The sequence below is a fragment of the Larus michahellis genome, chromosome 10 (genome assembly GCF_964199755.1).
Source record: "Larus michahellis chromosome 10, bLarMic1.1, whole genome shotgun sequence".
Taxonomy (NCBI): domain Eukaryota; kingdom Metazoa; phylum Chordata; class Aves; order Charadriiformes; family Laridae; genus Larus; species Larus michahellis.
The window spans coordinates 8395004-8417819 of NC_133905.1; the positions used below are offsets into that span (position 1 = coordinate 8395004).

General features: G+C 40.3%; 1 protein-coding gene across 11 annotated transcripts in view; it reads left to right on the forward strand.

Moving 5' to 3' along the window:
* The window catches only part of ATXN7 (ataxin 7), an 89402-nt gene that overhangs the window by 57755 nt on the left and 8831 nt on the right, over positions 1 to 22816 (forward strand). For 10 of the 11 annotated variants that reach the window (XR_012589383.1, XR_012589384.1, XR_012589385.1 and 7 more), the window contains 3 exons: positions 19250 to 19502; positions 20197 to 20459; positions 21237 to 21319. Coding sequence is in view for 7 of the 11 variants with exons in the window: in XM_074603104.1 (XP_074459205.1) it covers positions 19250 to 19502; positions 20197 to 20459; positions 21237 to 21319 (599 nt within the window). In the remaining 4 variants the exon portion in view is untranslated. Of the gene's footprint in view, positions 1 to 8677; positions 8919 to 19249; positions 19503 to 20196; positions 20460 to 21236; positions 21320 to 22816 lie in introns of all 11 variants that reach the window. The other variant, XM_074603107.1, reaches the window with a different exon arrangement.

A 22816-nucleotide genomic window follows, 5' to 3' on the forward strand; every position in this document is an offset into this window, starting at 1 on the left:
TAAGGAAGGTAGGAGAAAATGACCTTGCGGGAGGGAGAATGAAGTAGGTATGGGGCTGGTTTTATTGCTCTGTGTTGAGGGGGGGAAAGTAAAAGAAAGGAGATGTTTAACAGGGTGAAACAAACAAAAGCTTTTTTTACCAGTTTTTCCTCTTAATGATTTGGCAGCAATGCTTATTAGTGTGGTTTGTGTGACGTCATGGCATTCTGGGATTTTGCACATTTTGGTGGGGGGCAGGGGGAACAGTGGTGCGTCCTACTTGAGACACCTCTCCCGGCTTTATGAGGCACTGACCGTCAAGGACGTAGGTGGATATATGCATGTATGTGCACTTATTAATGGGTCGTCTTGTGCTTGCTTTCTTACACATCCCTTTTACTGTTTTTTGCTGGACTCTCAAATTATTTAAAAAGTCTTATTTTCCATACTCTAAATAATATTATTTAGAGAGTAGGAGGTGCATGGGCTGTACGTGTAGCTTTCACACGGCTTTTGCAGTAAGAGGAATGCCCACCAGTTCTCTACAAGCTGAGAGAAAAAGATGGAAGACAGTTACCCATGCTGGACCTACATAAAAGCAGTGTTTTGTAGGAACTTCTCCATCTGCTGCCTCAGGAGAAGTAGGCAGCATTCTGAAAACTCTGTTCTCCCCTACAGCAATAGTGCACCAAACGGTAACCTGGCGTGTATGTGAGCGTTGTGCTTTTGGAAAAACTTGAGACAATATTATTCTTACCAAATTAAAAGATACCGATAACATTTTGGGTTTAGGCACAGCTACAAAGTAGGTAGGCTGCTATGTAGTTTACTTAGGCATTATCTCAAGTAATTTTCACCTGTTATTTATTTACTCCCTCGTTTTTGGTGACTGGTTTGCTGGCTTTTTAAAAACAAATTTGACGTGATACCGCTTTGGTGGGTTTTCTTCCAGGCAATATGATCACTTAAAATCTAACATTTAATACACATAAAGTCTACAAACTGTGTTTTTAAGATATTACCAGAAGAGGGAGTGTATAACACTTTGTATACAATGAAACCTGTAAGTTTATTGATGAATAGCAATCAATAACCACACGATTTGCATAGTAAGTTAAAAAATGCAGCCTGAAATTCACTTTCAAAAGAGCACAATTAACGCCAACTTCTTAAGTTCCTCATTAGGCTTAATTCAGTTTAAAACTAAGTAATTATATCCAAGTAATGTAAATGGCCTTGAAGTCAATTCAGATTCGTAAATGTTGTGTTGTGTCTACCTGTAACAAAAAGATGCAAACAGCTTTTCAGTAGCAGTCTCGGATCAGCTCTTGCAGTACCCAGCTCTATAAGAGCTCCATAACAATGTGAAACTTGAAAACAATTACAGATATCTTCTAAAGATGTAAAAAATAACAGAGATAGATAAATAATTCTGTGATATTATTATTGACTAAATAGGCCATCATTAGCTGTCGGGCAGTAACAGCCAAAATACTTCCAAACCCTATTGTCTGCTACTGATAAAACCATAATGTAATGCTTGTATAAAAATCAATATTTTTACTTTATAATTTATGTAGATGTTCCTCCAGTTGTCGTGCAGCAGGGCAACAGGGTAATCCTTTGAACAATAGCAAATTGATGTAGGAGAAAAGGCCATCCCTGTGTCTAATATGTAAACTCCTAATAAACTTTGCCTATTTTGCTGCCTCATACAACTTCTGCAATATCTGAGATCGCTGCTGGCCACAAAGGTTGCAATTACATTTTAACTTCTTTCCCCAGGTTGTATTAGAGAAAGAGGAGCCGTCATCAAGAGGTTCTTGTCCTCTGTTCTGTGTTCCCCAGATAATGAGTTGCCCGTGTTGGTATGAAACTCTCACTCTTTACGCTGGTTTGTGAAGGATGCAATTAGACCAGGCTCCTGGAGGGCTGAAGCAGTTCCTATATAACTGAGTTTTTCCTTGTTGTTTGGCAAGATTGTCAGAAAAGCTTTAACTCACAATTCTATATAAAGTAGCTTTTCACAAGGAAGCCTTCTCTTTTAGCCAGATCACCTTCTTATGTTTTTACCCCATAGGATTTTCTTCCTCGGCCAGGCAGAAGTTGCATTGTGCCGTGTCCTCTATGTGTGACCCCGCAGGTTGCACAGAACCTGTTTGTCACGTCTGGCTCTGGGAAAAGGGCTGTGTGTTTCTGCTAATTCTGTGGGGTAGGTAGAAGGTGTACCCCTTCCAGTGTGCCCTCCCACCTTTGAGCCTGAAGCTTTCAGATATTTGTGGATTATTTGTAGAGCTGGATTTGAGCTGATCTGAAGTTTCATGTGATATACTTGGATAATTTTAAGAGCTGTTCATTATTGTCCATAGACACTCACATGGAATTCATAGCTTCTGTCCTTGCTAAGAGGAAAATTGGCTGTGTCTTCTTTGTTACTGCATGGCTGAAGACTTCATTTGAGTTCCTAGGCTAAGCATTTTGATGTTCTGCTGCATTAGGATGGACTTAGTGAAGTAGTTGTTTTCATTTCTTTTGCTTTTCTAGATCACAATGAGAAACCTTACAGTACTCCGTAGGGCTCTGGCCCTTCTCATCATTGGCATGGGACTCGCTAGCACTCTCATTTTCTTCAGTTTCATTTTGGCTTACAGCCTCTGACAGGCCACGCGTAACCATGTATAAGCCTGGAAGCATGCCATGCTGGCCCTCTCCTGGCCTCTAAGGTCAAAGGAAAGGTTTTAAAACTGCCACAGTTCAGTCCCTTCCCCATCATAGTGCCATGTACTCTTTGACCAAAGGTCATGTGGGTCACAAAGCTATCCACCGGCCAGCTTCTAAAAATACCCATGACTGCTTTGGTGTAGCCATAGAAGTGGTGTAAACGTGTGCATAGTATTGTAAGGCTTGATGCTCACATCTCACTTGTCACGATTGAGAATGACAGCTAGCGTCACTTAATTTTGGTAGCGGCCAGTTCCTTTCTCCGTCCAGCATGCTCTCCATAGGATCGATCGGTGTTCATAATGAGGATGGGTACTGACCTGTAGGACCATACCCGTCACCTTTTTGTGGGACCACAAGAATGTACCCGGGGAGGCTGGAGGCTTGGCAGGTAGTTAGGACGTGCTGAAAGCCCTGACGAGCTCCTGGGCTGCTTGCTATTTCCTCTGCCCTGGCCCAGTTATCCAGGTGGCAGTGGTCCACAATAGCTGTGGCTATACGCTTGAAATCTAACATACTAAATGTCTTTTTCTGGTTTTTAGTCCCTGAAAATAGCATAAGTCTATATAGAAGGCATTTTCAGCCTTTGCTCTCGGTGTGTACGCGCGTATGATATGGGTAGCAGTTATATTTTGTATTTCTGGTGTAAACAAGCACGTTGTGTAAGTGGAGTTTATACTAAGGCATAAAATGCTGTCACTTGATTGTGCACCAAGAAGCCCGTCAAGTTGTTCCTCTGTACTCAGTCATCCATTTTATTTTGGAGACTCTCCACTTTTCTGAAACCTGAGAAACTTCTAAGCATGCTCACTTGGAAAATAAAACACCAAAACTAGAAATCTTGCCCAATATATTTGTGTTTTCTGTAGCACGTTAGACACTCTCCAAAGTGGCAGCTGCTAGAGAGGAAAAATCCACTGATTTCAAAATCTGTTGCCCCATGGTTCTGGAGGTTCTGGGAATTTCATTCATGATGGTACTTTGGAGCACTCATTCCTAGCTTTAGAAAAAAGGACACACAAAGCCTTAAATACAAGACAGTAGCACTACTTTTGATATGAATTTTGCTGCTCCCTTCACCTAAGGCTGGTTTCGTGGTGTCACACAGCGCGTGGCAGTGTTCTTTCCGTGCACCCCCATAGCAGCCAAGTTGGTTTTCCAAGTAACCACGCTGGAGTTCTCGATTGATCAACTTGAAGAATTTCGGTGTTGGCTCAAGGCCCATCATTCTCTTCCTTCCAGGAAGAGTAATAATAGTAGCTAGTAACCAAACAATCTCTTTAAAGCAAAATATTTACAACAAAATCATGTTAGACAGTACTAAATGTAAACATAAGCAGGCAGCAGTGTAAGCAAGCCCGGCTTATGCAGTGTTGATATCAATCAGATGAAATTCCTTGGAAATCTCAATTATTTTATTTTTTTTTTTTATGTACCCTCAAAACTAGGAACTGGCAAACTGATCACTCCTGCAGCTCACAACCCGGTTCTTTGTCATCCCCAGTTGCTCAGGCCTCCAGCCCGTTCCCTGGGATCAAGTCACACTTTAATTCTTGCTGGTCCTCGCTCTGTTAATTGCGAGCTTTGGCACGGGAAGGTTTGCGGTTTGTGAGACTGTCAGGTCTTTGAAGGGATGGTTTTGCTCTTTGTTACGGAGAGAGCAGATGGTGGGAAGGCAGAAGCGGAGCGGTCGGGATTGGGGGAGAGGGCAGGGATGCTTTCTGCAGTGGCGGCGTTAGCCTGCAGCAGCTGAACGCGATTGGGAAACTGGTGCCTGAGATTGCTGAATTTTGCGAAAGGATAAATGAGTTGTTCCGTGTGCAGTGGAGATAATGAAGCCTGGTTGTCTGTGGCTTTGTCCTGTGTATTTTGCCATTGCTCTCCCACCCGTTGCAACACCTCCTGCTCGATGCGCACACATAGCTTCAGGTTTCAGGGCATGTTTTGCCTCTTTTTTTTTTTTCTGTTTTTTTTTTTTTTTTTTTTCCTGCCAGTTTACTATGACTTAGGCATGCCGCAGCTAGGCTGGAGTGTGCACGTGATGACCGGCCAGGGAAGATCTTCCTGCCCTCTTTCCATAAGAGCACTGAGAGGTCCTACCTTTGCTGTCTGAATGCTGATTTTAATGCTAATGATAAACCCCGGTATCTTTAGGACATGTGTCGGTGTGGGGCGGGGGGCAGGAGGGTACACCACCTCAAATCCAGCTCTCACATTTTCTTAAAATTAACCTATCATTTCAAAATACAGAACACTACAATGTAGATAAGTGGAAGGAGACACGCTAGAGCTGCATTTATCTCACTTCGCAAAACCAGAAAAGAAAATATAATGTAAGTAAAAGATTAAACATCCTCTAGCCAATCTTAAAAACTATTTTTTTGGCAATGCAAAATGTGCAGAATAATTCAGGTTGTAGAATGATTATTTTAGATATATTTTTTAGGTATTTCTTAACATTATGTAGAACTCATTCATACTCGGGAGCTACTGTATGTGTGTACGTAGTGATAACATCACACATGAGGTAAATATCTTTTCACGTTACACGTGTTCAGTGAGGAAAAGAAGAAAGGAGAGGGTTGATGCTCTTCTTTACATTATCTTAAGTAGTAGGAAGGAAACTTCCTACATGGTTTCTACACAATTCAAGTTGTCCTTCCCGGATGATCTTGCGACACCAAAGGCTGGGAATTAGGTTTTCTGCAGCGGTGCATATTGAGCTGCTTCTGTCCCTTCTGCCCTGCCTGTCCTGTCCTTCTGAGCTGGCGCTCGAGCAGGAGTCCCGTGCCTTCGGCCTCATTCCCTGGGAGCGAGCAGCGTGCGCAGGTGTACGTCCCTTTGTGCATGTAGCTGCAGAAAGTATTATCACAGCTTGCAAGGCTAATTTTAGGCCTCTGAACTCAGGTATTAACTGATGATACAAGTGTTTATATTCAATCTAATGCTGTTGGTGTTTTGGGGATTTTTTTGTAATGACTTTAAGTAGTTGATAGAAAGTTGATAGAAAATAAAACTTAAAACCTCTTATGGTATTTAGCACCAGGAAAAGAACTTCATAATTTCATTGGCTTATATAATGGGTTGGTTTTACCACATTAAGTAAAATTACTTTCGCGTTTGTCAGAATACAGTTGCAGCATGTGACTTAACTGTGGCCCGTGCATCAATCCATTTCAAGATGAAACCCCACGAATGTTTACTGTATGAAGTTACTTAGAAGCCTTTACTCATTGGAAAACAGTAAATAAAAACAAATGCACAGATTGAGAGGGATGGCATCTATGCTGCTGCTATAGCATAAGGAAGCATAAAATCTTGTGGCGTTCTCTCTCGGCCATTGTGTGCCTTCCTGTGGGCCGTTGCCGTTTTCTCCCCGGGAGAATGTTCCGTCATGCCTCTCCTTTCCATTCCAGCTCCTGCCTTGACGCCCAGCTGCTGGGGTTTCTTAGCGATGGGGCTCTTTGTTCTCACTCAGAAGGAAGACAGCTTTTCTGTATTGTTCCACATGGGAATTAAATTGCCTGATCTTGGTCGGTTTATTTGTGGAAAAAGCAAAAAAAAAAAAAAAAAAAAAACCCCAAAAAAAAGTTACTCGCCCTTTTGGTCCTAAAATAAGACTAGACCAAATCAAAGACTAAGGAAGGGCAAAATATAGTTGGTAAGAAAACAAACGCATCGATGCTGGTTCCCCACGAGGTAGTTTTAAAGTAAAGAATTTTCTGAACCACTAAAATCTGTTGGAGACTTACCCAGTTTTAATTATGGGTGTCAAGTAAAAGAGTATACAATAAAAACAAATCCTCCAAAAACACACATGCCTCTGGTACTAATTTTAGCAATGGAAGGAGATGTCTTTTAAAACCAGCTTAATCCAAGGAAATGTCTTTGTGTTCCTGAGTTGTCCTTAACAATTAATGGGTAGGTGACATGAGCTGTCAACTTCTCTCGAAATTCAGAGCAAAAGAGGAACCAGTTGCTGCCTCGTATTCTGAGTGCGTAGACATGGGAAAGGTCGTATTTAGTATTTGTAGCTTAAGATTTGGTATTCATTTCTAAGCTCGTTAATGGGAGCAGTGGTCTCCAGGTTTCTGTATGTTCCTTTAAAAAAAAGGAAAAAAAACCAACCCAAACAAAACCCAGTCTGCTGAAATGGTGCTCCCTGCTTGCGCTTGACCCTTCGTAATGAAAAGAGAGTAATATGCTAACACACTGATACTAGTACACAAAGGCGTTTGTACAAGCTAACTGCCTTTCCTCTTGGCAAACTTTTTATTGAAAAAAGTGTCTGGCTTGGTTTTAAAAACGATTTTGGGTGTAATTCAATAATGGAGGAAAGACCAGAAATTTCAATTTTGATTATGGTAATTTAAACCAATAGCAAGCTGTTTCTTCTTACTCTTTTTTTTTTGTCAGCAGATACACTGTAATTTTTACAAGTGATTACTTAGGAAGTGGTCCATAAATTAGTAATTAGGTAAAAATTAGATTTCCGTATCCATGTGCTGACTTTGGGTGGAAATCAGACCATGACGTTCACACCTCAGAGCCTGGAAATTTAGGATGTCAAGGATGATCTGGAAGATCAGGACAGTAAATACCAGAGTGAATGTGTAAATACAGGAGTGTCTCCGGGGCGGGAGGGGCCGTGTCCCCCCTGGCCACCAACATCCCTGGGAGCTGCAGCTCTGGGGATGCTGGATGTCCCCAGGTTGGGTGATGCAGCCGCAGGGGAACCGTCCCAACGTGGAGGAACCGTCCGCTGGAGGAACCATCCCAGTGCTGCCAGCACGGGCCTGGCAGCTCACCGGGGGAATCACAGAGGGGATTAGCCTTCATGCACGTGGTGTCCTGCCATGGCCGTATCTGACCGGTGCTGATGCCACCTCGGTGGCCCCAGTGCCCGTGGTTGGCAGCAGGCTTGTAGGGCAAGCTGAGGCTGGCCAGAAGCCGGGGGCAGCTGTTTGACGCAGGGTGCCTGATGCTTGCCGGACCCCAGCACCGGTGGCCAGATGGCCTGGCGTGGATGGTGGCGTTGCCCACGGGTGTCACAAGGCCTCGGCAGAGTTCGGCGAGCGCCGTGGATCATCTCGCAGCGAGGGATTATGTGCTGCAAGCGGCCGGCATGAGCCCTGCTGAAATGTCACCCGCGCTGCCTGGCCCCGCTCCAGACACAGTCCGCAGGAACTTGAAATCCTCAAAAAGCGCTCCGAAGCCACGGCTCTGGCAGATAAAGTGGAGAAAGGGAGAAAACAGCAATAAAAACATAGACAGCCGATTGCAATCCTCTCAGGCCTCTGGGTGGATTAGCGACTGTTAATCAAAGAGCTAATTAAAGAAAGAAACTATTAAGACCGTGTTCGTTTTAGCTTGTTTTCCTGAGTGCGCTCATCCGTGTAATTTATAAATCAGAGGGCAAATACATTCCTTGTTACGGGTCTGTGGATGGCTGGCCGTGGGCAGGATGGTCTGTGCCATTACAGCTCCGTTTTGGAGGAAACGGGAAACGCAGGCGCAGCCTGGATGTGTCAAGTGCAGTTGTGTTTTTATTTAAGAGGTTAAACTTGCACAAACATTTTAGTTAGCACATCCTAATTACAGCATTGCTTGGGTCTTTCAAAGTGTAATGTGAAAAGGCTGGTTTATTTAATTTGAAAGACATTATTGTGCAAGCACAGTGGGTTCTTGCCCTCGTTTGACTGTATTAGTGATTTCTGTGAGACTTTGCTGTGCTAATGCTGCTGTAAAATTTTAATTAGTGTATAGTTAACTTGGTCAGTGTTTTTAAACATGAAAACAGTTGTTTCATGCCAATTGTGATTGACCAGTGTTAATGAAATAAGCCGTTATGATCCTTTTTTATAATTGAAAAAATGACTAATGCCTAAAAACATTAAATCAGTGTAAAATAACGTAAGGACCTGAGTTAAAACAGGAAACCAAAATATTTATTCTCTGTTATCCATTGATGTTACAGATTGAGTACTTATGTTCCAAGATATTTCAAATTTTGGGAAGTTACTCGACTCCTGAAACATCCTTTAAAAATACTGCAATTCGCCCTACCCCAGGTTTGCTTCCCATCTTCATTTTCCATCCTGAAAAAGTTCAACATTTCTTGTGTTTAAAGACGTGGACAGAAAGGAGCCTGGCCTGGATCCCTCACTCCGTTCTCATTTCCCCCACGAGATTTTCCTGCACGGGGGCACTGCCCATAGGTACAGAGGCTCGGTAACGCTTTTGTCCCGTTTGTCACATCCACAGGGTGCGCGCGGTCGGTGCCGTACGTGCGGAAACAGAGGTGAGAGACGGGTAACGTCAGAGATAGCGACAGGAGCGTCCTTCCCTGCTCCGTCACTCAGCGTTTCCTCCTGCTGCCGTGAGCAGTGACACCTCGGGGGAGAGGAGGGGCTCTTGTAGTTGGCGTGTGGCTACTTATAAGTACCCATGTACCTGCTTATCTCTTTTTTTTTTTTTTTTTTTTTTTTTTTAATCTTACAAAGCTTTCATTCGGGTGGCAGTGGATGTCACTCATTAGTCACACAGTACGTAAGAAAAATATTTGTGCTCATTGTCTTTTTATCCTGTCGTTTCTTAATGACAAAATCAAAGAATGTGATTTACTTAGCCGACACTACTATTTTTGTATATCCTGTGATATTTCCTCTTATTCTCCTGCTCAAAACAAAGTCAATTCTCTCTTCTTGATCTCTTTCATATGGAGAGCTTTCCATTTCAAGATTTATTTTTTTTTCTTTTTTACACCCCTCTGCAGAAATTTTATCAGTTAGCCCATAACCCGCTTTGTATTTTGGTTCATTAACAGCTTTTAAGCAAGTTTTCAATCTCAGCATAATTTTTTGTAGCGGAGCAGAGTCTGAAAGTCAACATATGATGATTGAAGTTTGCTACATGTAAAGAAATAGCTACAGGGGAAAACATTAAAATTCCTGATTATGGCTTTGAATAGAAGCGTTAGCAAGATGAAAGCTAGACAGACATTTGGATATGTGAACTCATCTGAATACGTTACACAATATTATGATACTATGTGATAAGGCCTTGTAAGGAGTCTTGGTGATGCTGAAGGGGAAGTACATGGTGTTAAAGGTGTAAACATGATTTCTGGGTAGAAAGGAGGAAAAAAAGAGAGAGGAAAAAAAATAGTCAGAAATTAGGTGGTGGCCCTTCCCTTAATTCTTTATTCCCATGGTTTCAACACACAATTCTTTATTAAACTTCTATTTATTCAACTTTTTATTAAAAGTTTGGAATAATGTTTTTTTAATTATTTTATTTTTAATTTGCTGTATGCTCGTTTTGAAAAACGGAAGCTTTTCTTTAGTGTCATTCAGAGTAAGTGTATATGGGACACCAGTTTTCCAGCTGTGTTTTTGAGGAAGCTGACCCATGCTGTATCTTCATACGATGCTGATCTGTGCTGGTTTCCTTTGTTTGATATTTTTGTTTATTGTCACTGAGCCTTCTCCAAAGTTGTTTTCCAAATTACAAATTTTTTTAATAGCAAAAAAGGATTTAGTCAATACTTGCTTTTTAATCAGACAGTGCAGGTATTGTCATGTCGTCAACAGGCTACACAGAGATTAGTGCTCATGATGTGGACATTATAATCTCTTCATGGCCCGATTACCATCTAAGACACTCTACTGTCCTTCTGTAATAACTTTACAATTTATATTCCAGCGCTTGACAGATTTACAAGACGGCTACAGACCCAAAGGTCCAGGGCCGGTTCCCTGGCGAGAAATCCGTCCTTTCCTCTACCTCTTGGAAGTCGCTCGGGAAAGCGTTCCAGAAGTTTGGTCTTGCATATTATGCCAGAGTCTTTTTGAGATGTTAAAGCCCTCGCTTTTGGGTTTACCTGAGCGAAGAGGGGGATGGAGAAAGATGGGGACAACATCCTCCTCTGGGTGACAAAGGAGACCTCCCAACAGCCAGTCTCCCTGGCTCCATTTTGCTTCTGGTTCTGCTCTGTAAATAATTTAATGTCCTGCCTCTGTTAGTTTTCCGACATTGCTCTTGAGGGTTTTACTGGTCTCCAGGAGGCTCCGAACAGCTGAAACAAACGTGGTGGGAGCGTCCCTAAATCCAGTTTGCCACTGCGCGACACAGCAAAACCCCTGTCTGTCTGCAGGCTTGGGGTGACAGTATGGATTGGTTTGTGCTTCAAAGGCTGTTTTCCATCTCGTGGGGGCGAACCCGGTGTGTTTTAAAGAGGAATCTTAAATCCTGTGGAAATTGATTACAGAACTACTCGTGCGCTGAATACAAGGGGTTTTGAAAGGATTAGTAACAAATATGGAAAAATTGAAAAACTAGCTTTAGTAGTATACAGAGAGTTGTGGAGAGGTGGTGCTAGAGAAAGGGATGTACTTGAAGGTTATTTATTTAAATACATTTTATTTTGCTAGGTTCTTAATAACTGTGTTTGCAATCTGCTGCTCGCCCTCCTTTCTGTGGTGTTAATCTCATCGGGGCAGGGGAGCTGTGCGGGGTCCGGGGCCGTTTTGCAGCAGGGAACTGTAGTGGAGGTGGCTGTTCCTGCCCCGTTACTCTGGTGCCATTAGAGAATTACACCACCATCCTGGCTGCGCTGTAGTTGTACTCTTTGAAAAGCGTAATTTAAATACCCTAAATCATAGTTACAGGATCATCTCCTTTTTGAAATATGATTTTAAAGTACTGAAGCTGGCATTAAGAATTTTATTAGTGAAAATTCCCTGCTTTTCACTCCTCCCTATATTTTCTTCAATAGTGGAAACAAAACTGTGAACCTGGTTACGCAGAATTTCACGCTCCTTTATCTAACGTATGTTGCACAGTGATCACTTGTGAGTGGATTTTGGTTCTCTAAAGTAAATCTCGCGAAAAATTATAAATGTACGTATTTAGAAATCGGAAGTCAAGTAATTGGTTTTACAGTCTTAAAAGTAGCCAGTGCTTCTCCTTAACTACTGTAATGAAATGAGCAAAATAATAATAATAGCTAATGTTTGCATTCTGTTCCTGTTCAAAGGGATGTGGTTGACTAACCATCATAACACCTCTTGGGAGTTGAGTAAATAAGTTGCAAATGTTCAAATTGAAATGTTGGGAAACTTCAGCGGGGTCGAAGTGGCGCGGTGAGGCTGGGGGAGACGAGAGCCAGGAATACTTCTCAGAGGATGTTTTCCAGTTCCCAACTTTGCTCGCGTTTCCTGTGAATTGCTCTGGTAAACCTGCTTTTAAAAACAAACCAAAGTGAAAGTTGAGCTAAAATCTGCCAGTCTAGGACTTCAGGACTCGCAGGAAGTAGGTTACATGAAACTTTTAGTTAAAGTAAAAATACATCATTCAAAACCATCAGTGGCTTTTGGTTGCGTTGAAGTTCGGATTTCAGGAGGAAGATTAGTGAAATGTGCTGGACCATCAGAAACATCCGGATATGTTTTATTTACTTGTCTTAAATTGGTGTGAATTACTGTGAAGGGATTTCGGAACTGGAGTGATACACTGAAACCCAAATATTTCTGTGTATGAGAGCTTTGGGCTCTGAACTGAGCGTTTGTAACCAAAGCATATCTTAAGAAAAAAATTGTTCTCTATAATTATGCGGTTTTGTAATAAATCAGTGCACCCCAGTTGAAAGCATAGCCAGATTTTATATGCTTTTTAGGGAAACTTGTAGTGTGTGTTTTGAAGGTGATTGAGAAGGGAATGGTGCAGGAATTTGTACTTGGAACAGTGGGACCTTCGTCCCGAGGAGTGCTGGGAGTGCACACACCAACGCTGCTGTTTAACAAAGATGCAGAAACGAGATGACGCGTAAAGCCTAGTGGTGGCACAGCCCTCATTTGAGAGGTAAAAATGTTCTAGGAACTAACAAATAATTTTGGAGCGTACCTCGTCAGCAATTAGAACGGTCTTGATGTATTTGCTTTATTTGTCTGTTGGCTTCAACAAAGGATTTTCTGAGAGGAAGATAATTTTCTTTTGTGGGAGAGCGTAAACGTTGCATGGCGCTTACCAAGCTGAAGCCCCCACAAATTACTTTCATGTGAAAGAGCATTTTCAAGGGAATTTTAAAAATCATCGATCTCTGCGATTATGCTTTGCTCTGCACTGTGTGACTTCAGTTCTATCTTTTGCCCCTAAGAAGGTTATTTTATCTTCTTGTGTATTAACCGTCTCAATGTGAATGTAAGACTGTCTTTGAACAATGCTGTAGCATGTACGTGGTGACGATGTAACGTAAAAACATAAACCAGCATCTTTTAAATCTCTGCTAGGCAAAGCAAACCTGTTAACGTCTCAAGTTCTGGAGGTCACCTTTGGGTTTTAAAATACGCTCTTCAAAATTGGCTAAGTATTGCATTTTTATAGATTTTTGAGAAGAAACACATTCTATCATTGTAGCTTAACTGCATCCTTAGATGATGGTATCTACACCGATAACAACAGTCTGTACTGCAATTGTGCTGAATACTTTTGAAGTGAGGGAGTGCAGGGCATAAAGTTGCATCAGTATTGCCAACTTGGCCATAGCCTGTATAACAGATATTATATAAAACCTATTCCTTAGGTAATTAGTTTATACCTATTACTACTTATTTATAATATTGAGGAACTCCTCTGGTCAAGATAAGGAAGACCATTGTGGTAAGTGATGTAAATACATAAAGCAATGTATGTGCCACCCTGTCCTGCATTCGGTATCCTGCAATATAAATTATATACTTCCTTTTTTTTCCTCCCTTTCTCTTCTGCTAAAGTGTTATTTCTCTGTGAATGGAGTGCCGTAAGCATATGTGACTATCAGTCAGATTCTCTTAGTGGTTTTGCTAACACTGAGTGATAAACCATAATATCAGCTGCCAGTCGCGAAGCAGTGGTTTTTTATGAAATAGTAAGAAGAATTCTCGCTCGAGACATGGCAGATTGTGCTGGTGCCAATCAAGCCTTGGCAGTCTGTCATACTCGTAGCTTGGACTCCAGAAATGTTCTTTTCTATAACTTTCTTGCTGGAGTGAAAAGTATAACTTTGCTTAGATGCTGCCTGCTCAGCTAAGGGTGTAAACTTAAACACCAGACAACGGAAGATGGAGCGACCTCATCCTGACTTACAGTGCAAGCAGAACTGATGGGATGATTAAAAGGACATCAGTGGAAGATTAAGGCAGAATCCTTGGTATCTAGGCCCGGTGATTAGAGCAGGATAATGAAGCAGCAATAAGTGAGTGAGCAGCAGATGAAGATCCTGCACAGGCGGTTGCTCCCAAGCAGCTGCACCCTGCCAGGATGGCAGCGAAGGAGGAGTAATTTGCCTGCTATGCCCGTAATTGCTTTAGCTCCCGAGTTTCCCCTGCAAAATCCTCATGGATCTAACTTCTTTCTTTTTTCTCTGATCCACCATCCCTCTGACCTCACTGTGACAGAGCCCGACACAGGCATTTGCGTTAGAGCCGCAAAAGGGATTTTAGTTGCTTGCTGCCGTAATATCTATAGTCAGGGTGAGGTGCCCTGCCAGGGCAGTGTCACAGTCTGTGCTCCTGTCACGCCACGGATCTCATCCGTCTGGAGAAATTAGAAGATCAAGTAAATTAGCTCTCCGCAATTACTCTAGAAATGTAACAGTCACACTGAGAGAAAATAAATTTTATCCTCAGGTAAAAGATGTTTGTTCTAATATAGCTCTAGTAAATAATTTCTCAAACGACAAGCCAAACAGTAGCTGTGTATGATGGGGGGAAAAAAAAGATAAGTTTGTTTTAAGTTGCACTTTTATCATGCTTATACTTTAGGTGAGACAGATATGTGAAATAATAATTACTGAAACATAAAGTTGTCTTCGTGCTGTGTTTCAATATACAGATTTAATTCTGCAGTCTGAGTGATGCTCTTACCCCCAGGCTAACCTGTCTTAAAAACTGTTTTTCTGAATATTAACTGAAGCTGCAACGTGTTTCACTGAACTAAACTTGTGTGTGCTCAAATGGGTGTGCTTCACTTTTAATGACGGCTCTGCTCCCACTGACACAGGTCACTTTGACTTTTTGCCCAGTACTTACGTAAGAAGCCAGCATTAAAAAAAAAAAAAAGAAAAAAAAAAAAGGAGTTTATGAAATTTGATCTGTACATCTTGTATTTGCTGCCCAAAGCTATTAATTGATGCCCAGAGAGAACGAACAGCACAAAATGCTTCCTAGATTTTGGGAACTAAGTGTAGACCTGTGAGGAACACTTTGAAAAATTTTAAGACTATTTTTACTCTTAACATATTTTTGTTGTTGTTGTTAAGCATACAGCAAAGAAAGTAGCATTTTATGAAAACCAGAATATTTTTCTCTATAAAAGGATATCTTCTTTTATTCTAATACAGAAATAAGGTTATAAAGCACAGTAAGTCCAAGTGTTTACTCACTGATGGAAGAATAAGTAGTAGCCAAACATGGTGAGAAGCTTTCTTTTTTTCTTTCCCCTTTTTTTCTTCCCCTTCCAGGTTACGTTTTTTGTGTTTTGTCAGAAATCAGTCCATGTTTAGAGGGAAAAATACAATGGAAAATAAGATTTTTTTTTTTTTTTTTTAAACACAAGAAGATTGGCAGCCAGACTAAGGGCCAAGTGAAGCTGGTTAATTTTTTATTTTTTTTTAAAGCTCCTGAAGAGATTTAAATTCTCAATATCCCTTTTATCAGGAAGCTCTGTGTGCTTTGGCAGTCTGCGTATATAATTCTTGCTCAACCGTAAGTCCAGTAGTGCACGAACTATCGCTGTATTTTTCCAAACTGATAGTTAACAGATATCTCGGTCACTGAGCTGGGATTGCCATCTCTTTTCACAGCTTTCTAGTGCTCTGTGCAGCCCTTCTCCTTAGGGTCACAAAGACGTTATATAAATACAAAGATATTTAGGGAGGAGTTTATTTGTTCAGGTTTAGTGTTGAATGCAGCTTTCATTTTAGGTCAGATTCTGCCCAGTGCTGTGGCATCAAGGAAGACTTTCTGATTCTTTGTCCAAAGTCAAAACTTGCATCTTTCTGATGTTTAAAAAAAAACAAAAATGAAGAATAAACAACAACAACAAAAACTAAAAAAAAAAAAAGAAATAAAATCCTCCCCCCCAAATTTTAGAGTTTAGAACCGTGTCACACAGGTGCAGTATTTGAAATACCACTTTGATGTGTTGTAAAAGCAATCATGACATAAAAAAAAAATGTTTTTTCTTTCAAGAGTTATGTGAAGGGAAGGGACGTGAGTGCTAACTTTTAAAATTTGAAAACTGAACACCTGGAGATAATTATATTTTAAAATGTTTTCAGGCTGAGTCAGAGTTAATGGCAAATGGGAACCATATTAGATTGGCAGATGATTAGTAGAATTTATCATTATAATATGCCTAGCATAATAAGCATGGTGGTCTTGATTATTCGGTGACAGTTTGTGTAGTAATTTTTCCATTAAAAGCCTGTGTCAGTCTGTCAATAAATACATTCAGTAGAGCAAGTGTGCCATGCTTGACACACATCTGGTTTCAAAAATAATATTAGCTTTCCCCAATAAAAGGAGACATCGGTAGCCTTCAGATGGTTTACAAAACAGACCCTAAGCAGATTTCACTTAAAACCATGAATTTTCTGAAAAGATTGAAACATCAAATATAAGCAAATCCTAGTAGCAGCCCTACCTCTACTTGTACGTAAGTCAACATGAAACGAGGTCCAGGCAGTTTATGAAAAATTAGCTGAAAAGTCTTCTCATTTTGTTGATAAGCTACACAAGTCGTGGCTACATACAGGACGAGCGAGTGAAGGTTTCACAGACTTAAATTATTATAATATCTCTTTCAGAAATTGTCCCAAAAGTACAGAAAAAGCTTATTTGGCTTTGTGTGTTCCTAATCATCCGTCTGTCTGTAGAATGGAAATTGTCTCTCACAGGTAGACAGTAATCTTGGTGTGTGATCAGCCATTAGCCAGAGTTCTCTTAGGTCAAATTTTTTGATTATCAGCAGCTTAAAACAGTTTCTTTTTATATTAACTCACTGGTGCTGTGAGACATTCATGCAAATAGTAGTTAGTCACATCTCAGTTTAGTACCAGAAGAGTACCAGTTAAAATTGCTCGAAAAGAAGTGTTCATATCATTTGGATTAATAGCTCAGATTAATATTTTGTCTAGTTTATTCCTAATGATGGGATGCAAGGAGGTACTCAGTCTTATTCTAGTCCCTTTCTCTTCTCACCTGCCAGGTTTTTTCTCCAGGGAAGTAACACCCTCTTTTCCTTCAAAAGAAAATATCAAAACAAACTCCCAAAGATTGCATTAGTCATCCACTGGATTATTAGAGATTATTCGTAACTGCGATAAGAACTTGGACTTTGAATTTTCTAAATATACGGAAGGTGGAAGGGTATTGAGCAATTTCTCTCATTATCTCGCAGAGTAATCTCACAGGGTGTAGCATCGCTGAACTAATGGCTCTCAAATAGTAACTTATCAGAGGTGCTCAGGGATTCTTGCCGTTGCTATAAAAAGCTGTTTGGCAATAAGTGGTATGGCATATTAGAAGCACAGCCATTTACTAGAACATAAATGTGCAAACATACTTCACTTACAAACTCTTCAGTGGCATCTGGAGAACTGAGTAGGTGGTTTTGAACATCACCGATAACTAGTTCTTCTACATACTATCATTTTAAAGCAGTTGTTTCTTGAGACAGGTGATCAGTTGCAGCGTTTGTTACGTACTTCTGTTGAGCATTTCACCTAACCTCTCAGAGCTTTTTGGTAAATACTAATTAAGAAGTGATGACTCATTTGCAGGAGGTTCGTTGGGTAGTTTGCATCCATTCTGCAGTTAAACAGAGAAAAACACATCACTCGGTTCAGTCTCCAAGATCGTTTCTTGACTGGAGGTTCCTCATCTAAGCTCTGTGCTTTTTCATTTTATTTCCCCCCCCCCCCCCGAGATAATGAACATATTTAAAATGCTGCTTCCCCACCTCTTAAGAAATTAAGAAATTAGCTTGCCAGGTGTTAGATTCCTCTGTCTTCCTCTTGCACTGCTGGAGCAGCTTGACTTTTTCCCCCAGCTATTGCTCTTGCGCTCTGTTACGGTCCTGCAGCAGGTGATGCACCCAAGGACATTGGTGCGGAGTTGGTGCTGTTGTGTTCCATGGCTTCCAGATACCGACGGAGTCCTGGTTGGTCATCGTCTGAGTGGCGTATGATTGCTGTATTTGGGATTTGGGGGAAATGGATCATATAAGCAGGACACGGATGTATGAATTTACATTTTCCAGAGCGTTACAGATTTCCGTACAGGTTGCACTGGACTTGACTTTCACTCTTGGCTGTCGTCGTTGCAAGTTCATGAGTAGCCTGCTTCTTTGGCAATTTAAGTATACTTAAGTCAAAATCTGTAAGCTGATCCTGGGATTGATGGGTGGTGGATTTGGGCACTTTTAACAATACTTGGCTGAGAAAGAGGTGTTACCGCTGTGGAGGGGGAAGGTGCCTTTCCACTCCCTGATAGCCCTGCTAATTCTTGGTTCTCTCTTAGATCTGTGGTTTGCATATAGTTGATTGCCAGACATGTCTCTTAAGCAGGTGTTGATAACACAGATCATCGAGGAATCACAGGTGTCCAAGTATCAGTCAAGCAAGCGGTCAATTAACGTGTCCGTGTGTAGGCAGAGCTGGGTACTCCCTGAAGCTGTCAGGTGTTTTGTGACTGAGAATTCATTGTTCCAAAGAACCACCTGTATAATATATACCATTTAAACTGAAACAGTGCCAGCAATACATTAATGTTAATGGTTTAATGTTAATTAAATAGTTCCTTTTCGAACACGTTCATTGATGGAACCTGATCACTTCTAATTCAAATGGTCAGATTTATTATTTTTTTTTGTAGAAGAATATCTGTTGCTCCTTTTGAGGAGTTGTTGGTGTTGTTCCTAAATAGAAATCCTACAGAATTAATAAGAAGAAAAAAAATCAAAACAAAGGCTACAACACCCCAAAACCCAATGTAGATCAATACTTGAGCTGCTGTTCTCAGGGTCTTTCCGCACTGAAGGTCTATTAGACCATACCAAAAGGTTGTCATGAAGTGAAAGTTAAAATGTTGGCTCCAATATAATTTTGACCCTTAGGAGACATACAGAGAATTGATAGCCTTTGAGGAAATGTGATATTTAAGCTTCCTTGGCCTGAGGATAGGGGTCTCTCTGCTTTGTGTGTCTGAGGTCTAGGTCTGATTCTCATTTTCTTGTTCTTTAAGATGGAGAGAGAGTGGGGAGCGTTATTAAAAGCTAAGCTTTGGTGGCTCCCAAAGTTAAGAGAGACTCCTGTAACCGGCTCGGGACCAGCAATGAGTTGGAGCCCCATGGATTACAACAAGACTTGAATCCTCTATGCTCTGTGTGTGGCAGGGGACCTCCCAAGCCAATAAAGGAAAAATGTTAATGGAGTAAATGACAACATGGAAGCATTTAAGAACTGTTTCTGTATGGGAGCTTAAACACGCCTTTTTTCCCTCCTTTTCAGAAAGAAGACACAGCTCCTCCAGCAAGCCGCCTTTGACTCCTCCCTCCTCTTCAGTATTTTCCCTCATTCCATCTTTCCCTTCAAAAAACAAAGGTAGCAGTGGAAGTGGGAGCAATCGTTCATCCAGTGGAGGTACTAGTGCACCATCATCAAATTCCAAGTTGTTGAAATCACCCAAAGACAAGCTGCAGATCAGCGGAAACAACAGGTTAATGCATTCGGTACAGCATAGCAAAGTTCCCCATGATAAAATGTGAGTATGCGTTTTGACAAAGAATTAAATGTTATTACTTGCGTAGACACTGCTATATCAGTAGAATTTCCTTTTGTTTCAGAGGGTTTTTCGTCTAAGAGGTACTCACTGTAAACTCCTCCCGATCTTTTCCAGCAGCCTAGTCTACGATTATAGATAATACTCAGGACTGTGTTGAACAAGAACTCTTGCAAAGCTGCATCTTAAATCACTATGATAAAGGTCATTGTACTAGGGGCTCTTAATTCTTTGATCTAATCAACATACTTTGATCATAAGGGAGTTTTAGCTCTGGTTCAGGTGATTTTTGACCTGCACACAGGAGATTGCAAACCTGATAATATAATTTACTGTCACAGAACGGGACATTTCTCACTGGACATACCAGGCTCGTTGCAGTTGCTTTGGTGGTATGCTGTATCCGTAAATCCAAATAACAGTTTCTGAAGTCCCTGATGACTCCCTGAAATACTTAACAAGGAAATGGGGAAAAGAGGACAGAAGGGACATCGTAAAAAATGTGAAAATAAAAAAGATACGAGTAAGAAAACTGGGAATAAAGGAGGAAGGTCTACGTTTATTTGCATTGTGCATAGATCAGCGTATTGTTGAGTAATAACATATTTTAAGTATTTTCTGATAATTTACTACTATAATTTTCAATTTTCCCCCCTTTGTTTTTCGTAAATAATAGTATGACTCCATCTGTCAAAGTGGAAAAGATTCATCCAAAGATAGATGGTGCCCAACTGAAAGCTGCTGTTGGTCCAACTTGTTCTACTACTGTGAGTTCCTCAATAAAGACTGGCCTTAATTGTCCCTCAATACCAAAGCCACCCTTGCCTTCCCCTGGACAGATACTGAATGGTAAAGGTCTTCTCTCTGTGCCTCCATTTTTGGAAAAGAAACCTGAAGAAAATACAAATAATAGGAAATTTTTACATAAAAGATTGTCAGGTAATTGTTTTTAATTATTATTTGCTGTGTTCCTCTTAGTAGTGTTTCTATATAGAATATATAGAAAAAAGTTTCAGAAGTAAATTGAACACTTTTATAACACTGTTACTTGTAATTAGGTACGTTTTGTGTATTGGAATTTAGATCTATAACTTGACATACTCTTAAAGGATGCAAACAACCTGAAATGGGGCTATGGCTTTCAGAAACCATGCAAACGTCAAAGACCTGTCAAGTCTTAGTTTTAAAATTGCGCACTTCTACTATCTTTAAAGATTTTTCTTTTCCTTCTTACTATATGGAAGGTCCAAATATATATAGAAAACAGAACAGCTAGCACCTCATAAACTCAAAAATGTAAACCCAGTCTGCTCTTTACACTTTTAAAACACAATAACTTTGAGTGTTAGTAGAATGGTAGAAAAGGTCTTAGCACCAAAAGCAACAACAAAGAAACCCCCATTTGTTTGTCACAGTTCGCATTGATGGTGACCTCTAATCCTAACGTGCAGGATCTGCTCCTCCTTTGGGGTCCCTTGCGGCTGTAAATTTCTCTATTCAGTTGGTAGACTTAAGATCTGTATTTCAGCACACCACAAACTTGCTGAGAGCGCAGAAAATTTTATTTGTACAATTTCATTGTGCATTTTTATTTGTACGCTTGCCTGCGTTACTTTTGAAAACGGTTTCCAAAATAGTTAATTTTTATAATGAAAATAAACATTAGTATTTCAAAATGTCTTTTGATAACTTTTCAATACTGTGTGCCTTTGACAGAGAGAGAATTTGATCCTGATATATACTGTGGTGTCATTGATGTGGAAACCAGGAAACCTTGTACTAGGTCTTTGACATGCAAGGTAGGATATCTTAATCACAATAAGATCGTGTAAAGTTTTAATTCATTTTCCTGAGGAATATGATAGAAAACAGAAAACTACAAATTTTTGCTGGCAGTAGTTACCACTGTAAATGGTACCTCTCAAAACGTGTTGCCTAGAACCAAGAAGGGATTGTTTTCAAAGTTGTTAATTATTTTTTCAAAAACATATTTCTTAAAGTAACCTGGAGATTTGTATTTTTGTATAAACCTTTTAAACGTGGATGTTGACGTGGGACAGATGATGTTACTCCTCATGTAGGTAGTAGGGGCCTGGTGCGTTGTTCTTTTTAGGGAAAACCTTTGGGTCATAGATCATGAATTTTAAAATTCCTCATAAGCATTAAAAGTATTATTTGCTTATGCAGGATTTCAATAAATAAAGCTCCTCCCCTTTCACATCCCCTGCTTTCCCCCCAGCAGAATCTGAAGCAGATACTTAGGAGGTATTTGTGTAAATTTGGCCAACTCAGAAATGAGTCTTCTGAAAAAGCCACGGATTAGAGTCACACTCTAAATTAAACAAGCCGTAAAAACCTTCAGTCAGATGAAGCGTTTCCCCCGGCTCAAAAATTTTGGGGGACAGAGAGGTATTGCTTAGTCCCGAGGAACGAAAAATCCAGATCCCCTGCAATTGTGTACCATTTAGCTGTTTTCCTGCAAAGCAGCTAACCTGTCAGTAGGGGAAGCATCTGGTAAATAAACCACCTACGGAACAAAGGTAAATGAAGCTGGTACTAACGACCCAGAGGAGCTGAACTTGGACACATTGCCCTTTTGGAATTACAGGGGGGAGGCAATTGTTTTGGTAATAGAGGAGGGAAGAGCGTCAAGATTTTACAAGAGAACTATGCAAATCAAAAGTGTAAATAAGAAAGAAAGTAAAAACATTCCTCAGCAATTCCTTATGTTATACCTACTCCTAAAATATTTTTTGAAATTGCTATTTGTGTCTGAATTACATAATAATAATTTTTAGCTACTAAAATGAGCCTGGTCAAACCTTTTCTGCCATATGAAAAAAAAAGTATGTGACTTTAACAATTCAGAAAAATAATTTCTATCTATTTCACTTTACCTGGAATTTGTGCCGTGTATATATACGTATACATTTTGCTCTGTGTAGCATTCAGGATACTCAAAAGGACTTTTGGGTTCTGTCTGACTGTGGATTCTGCTGTATTTTTTTTGCATTCCTTAATACCTATTTGATTACATTCATTTTCCAGGAGTAGAAAAATAGATCAAGAATAGGAAAATAGGTTCCTTCTATAGTATATAGAAGGAACCAAAGTATTTTTATAAATATTTTTCGTGTCTCCCATTAGAAGTCTGATTTTAAACATTGTTGCGTTAAATATTTTCATAAATGAAAGTAAATATTTCGTATTTTTGGTTGTGCACTAGTTGGCAATTGAAATACCAATGTAAAAAAGATTTGCAGTTCTAGTCTTAACCTTGTAAGAACTTTGGCAGT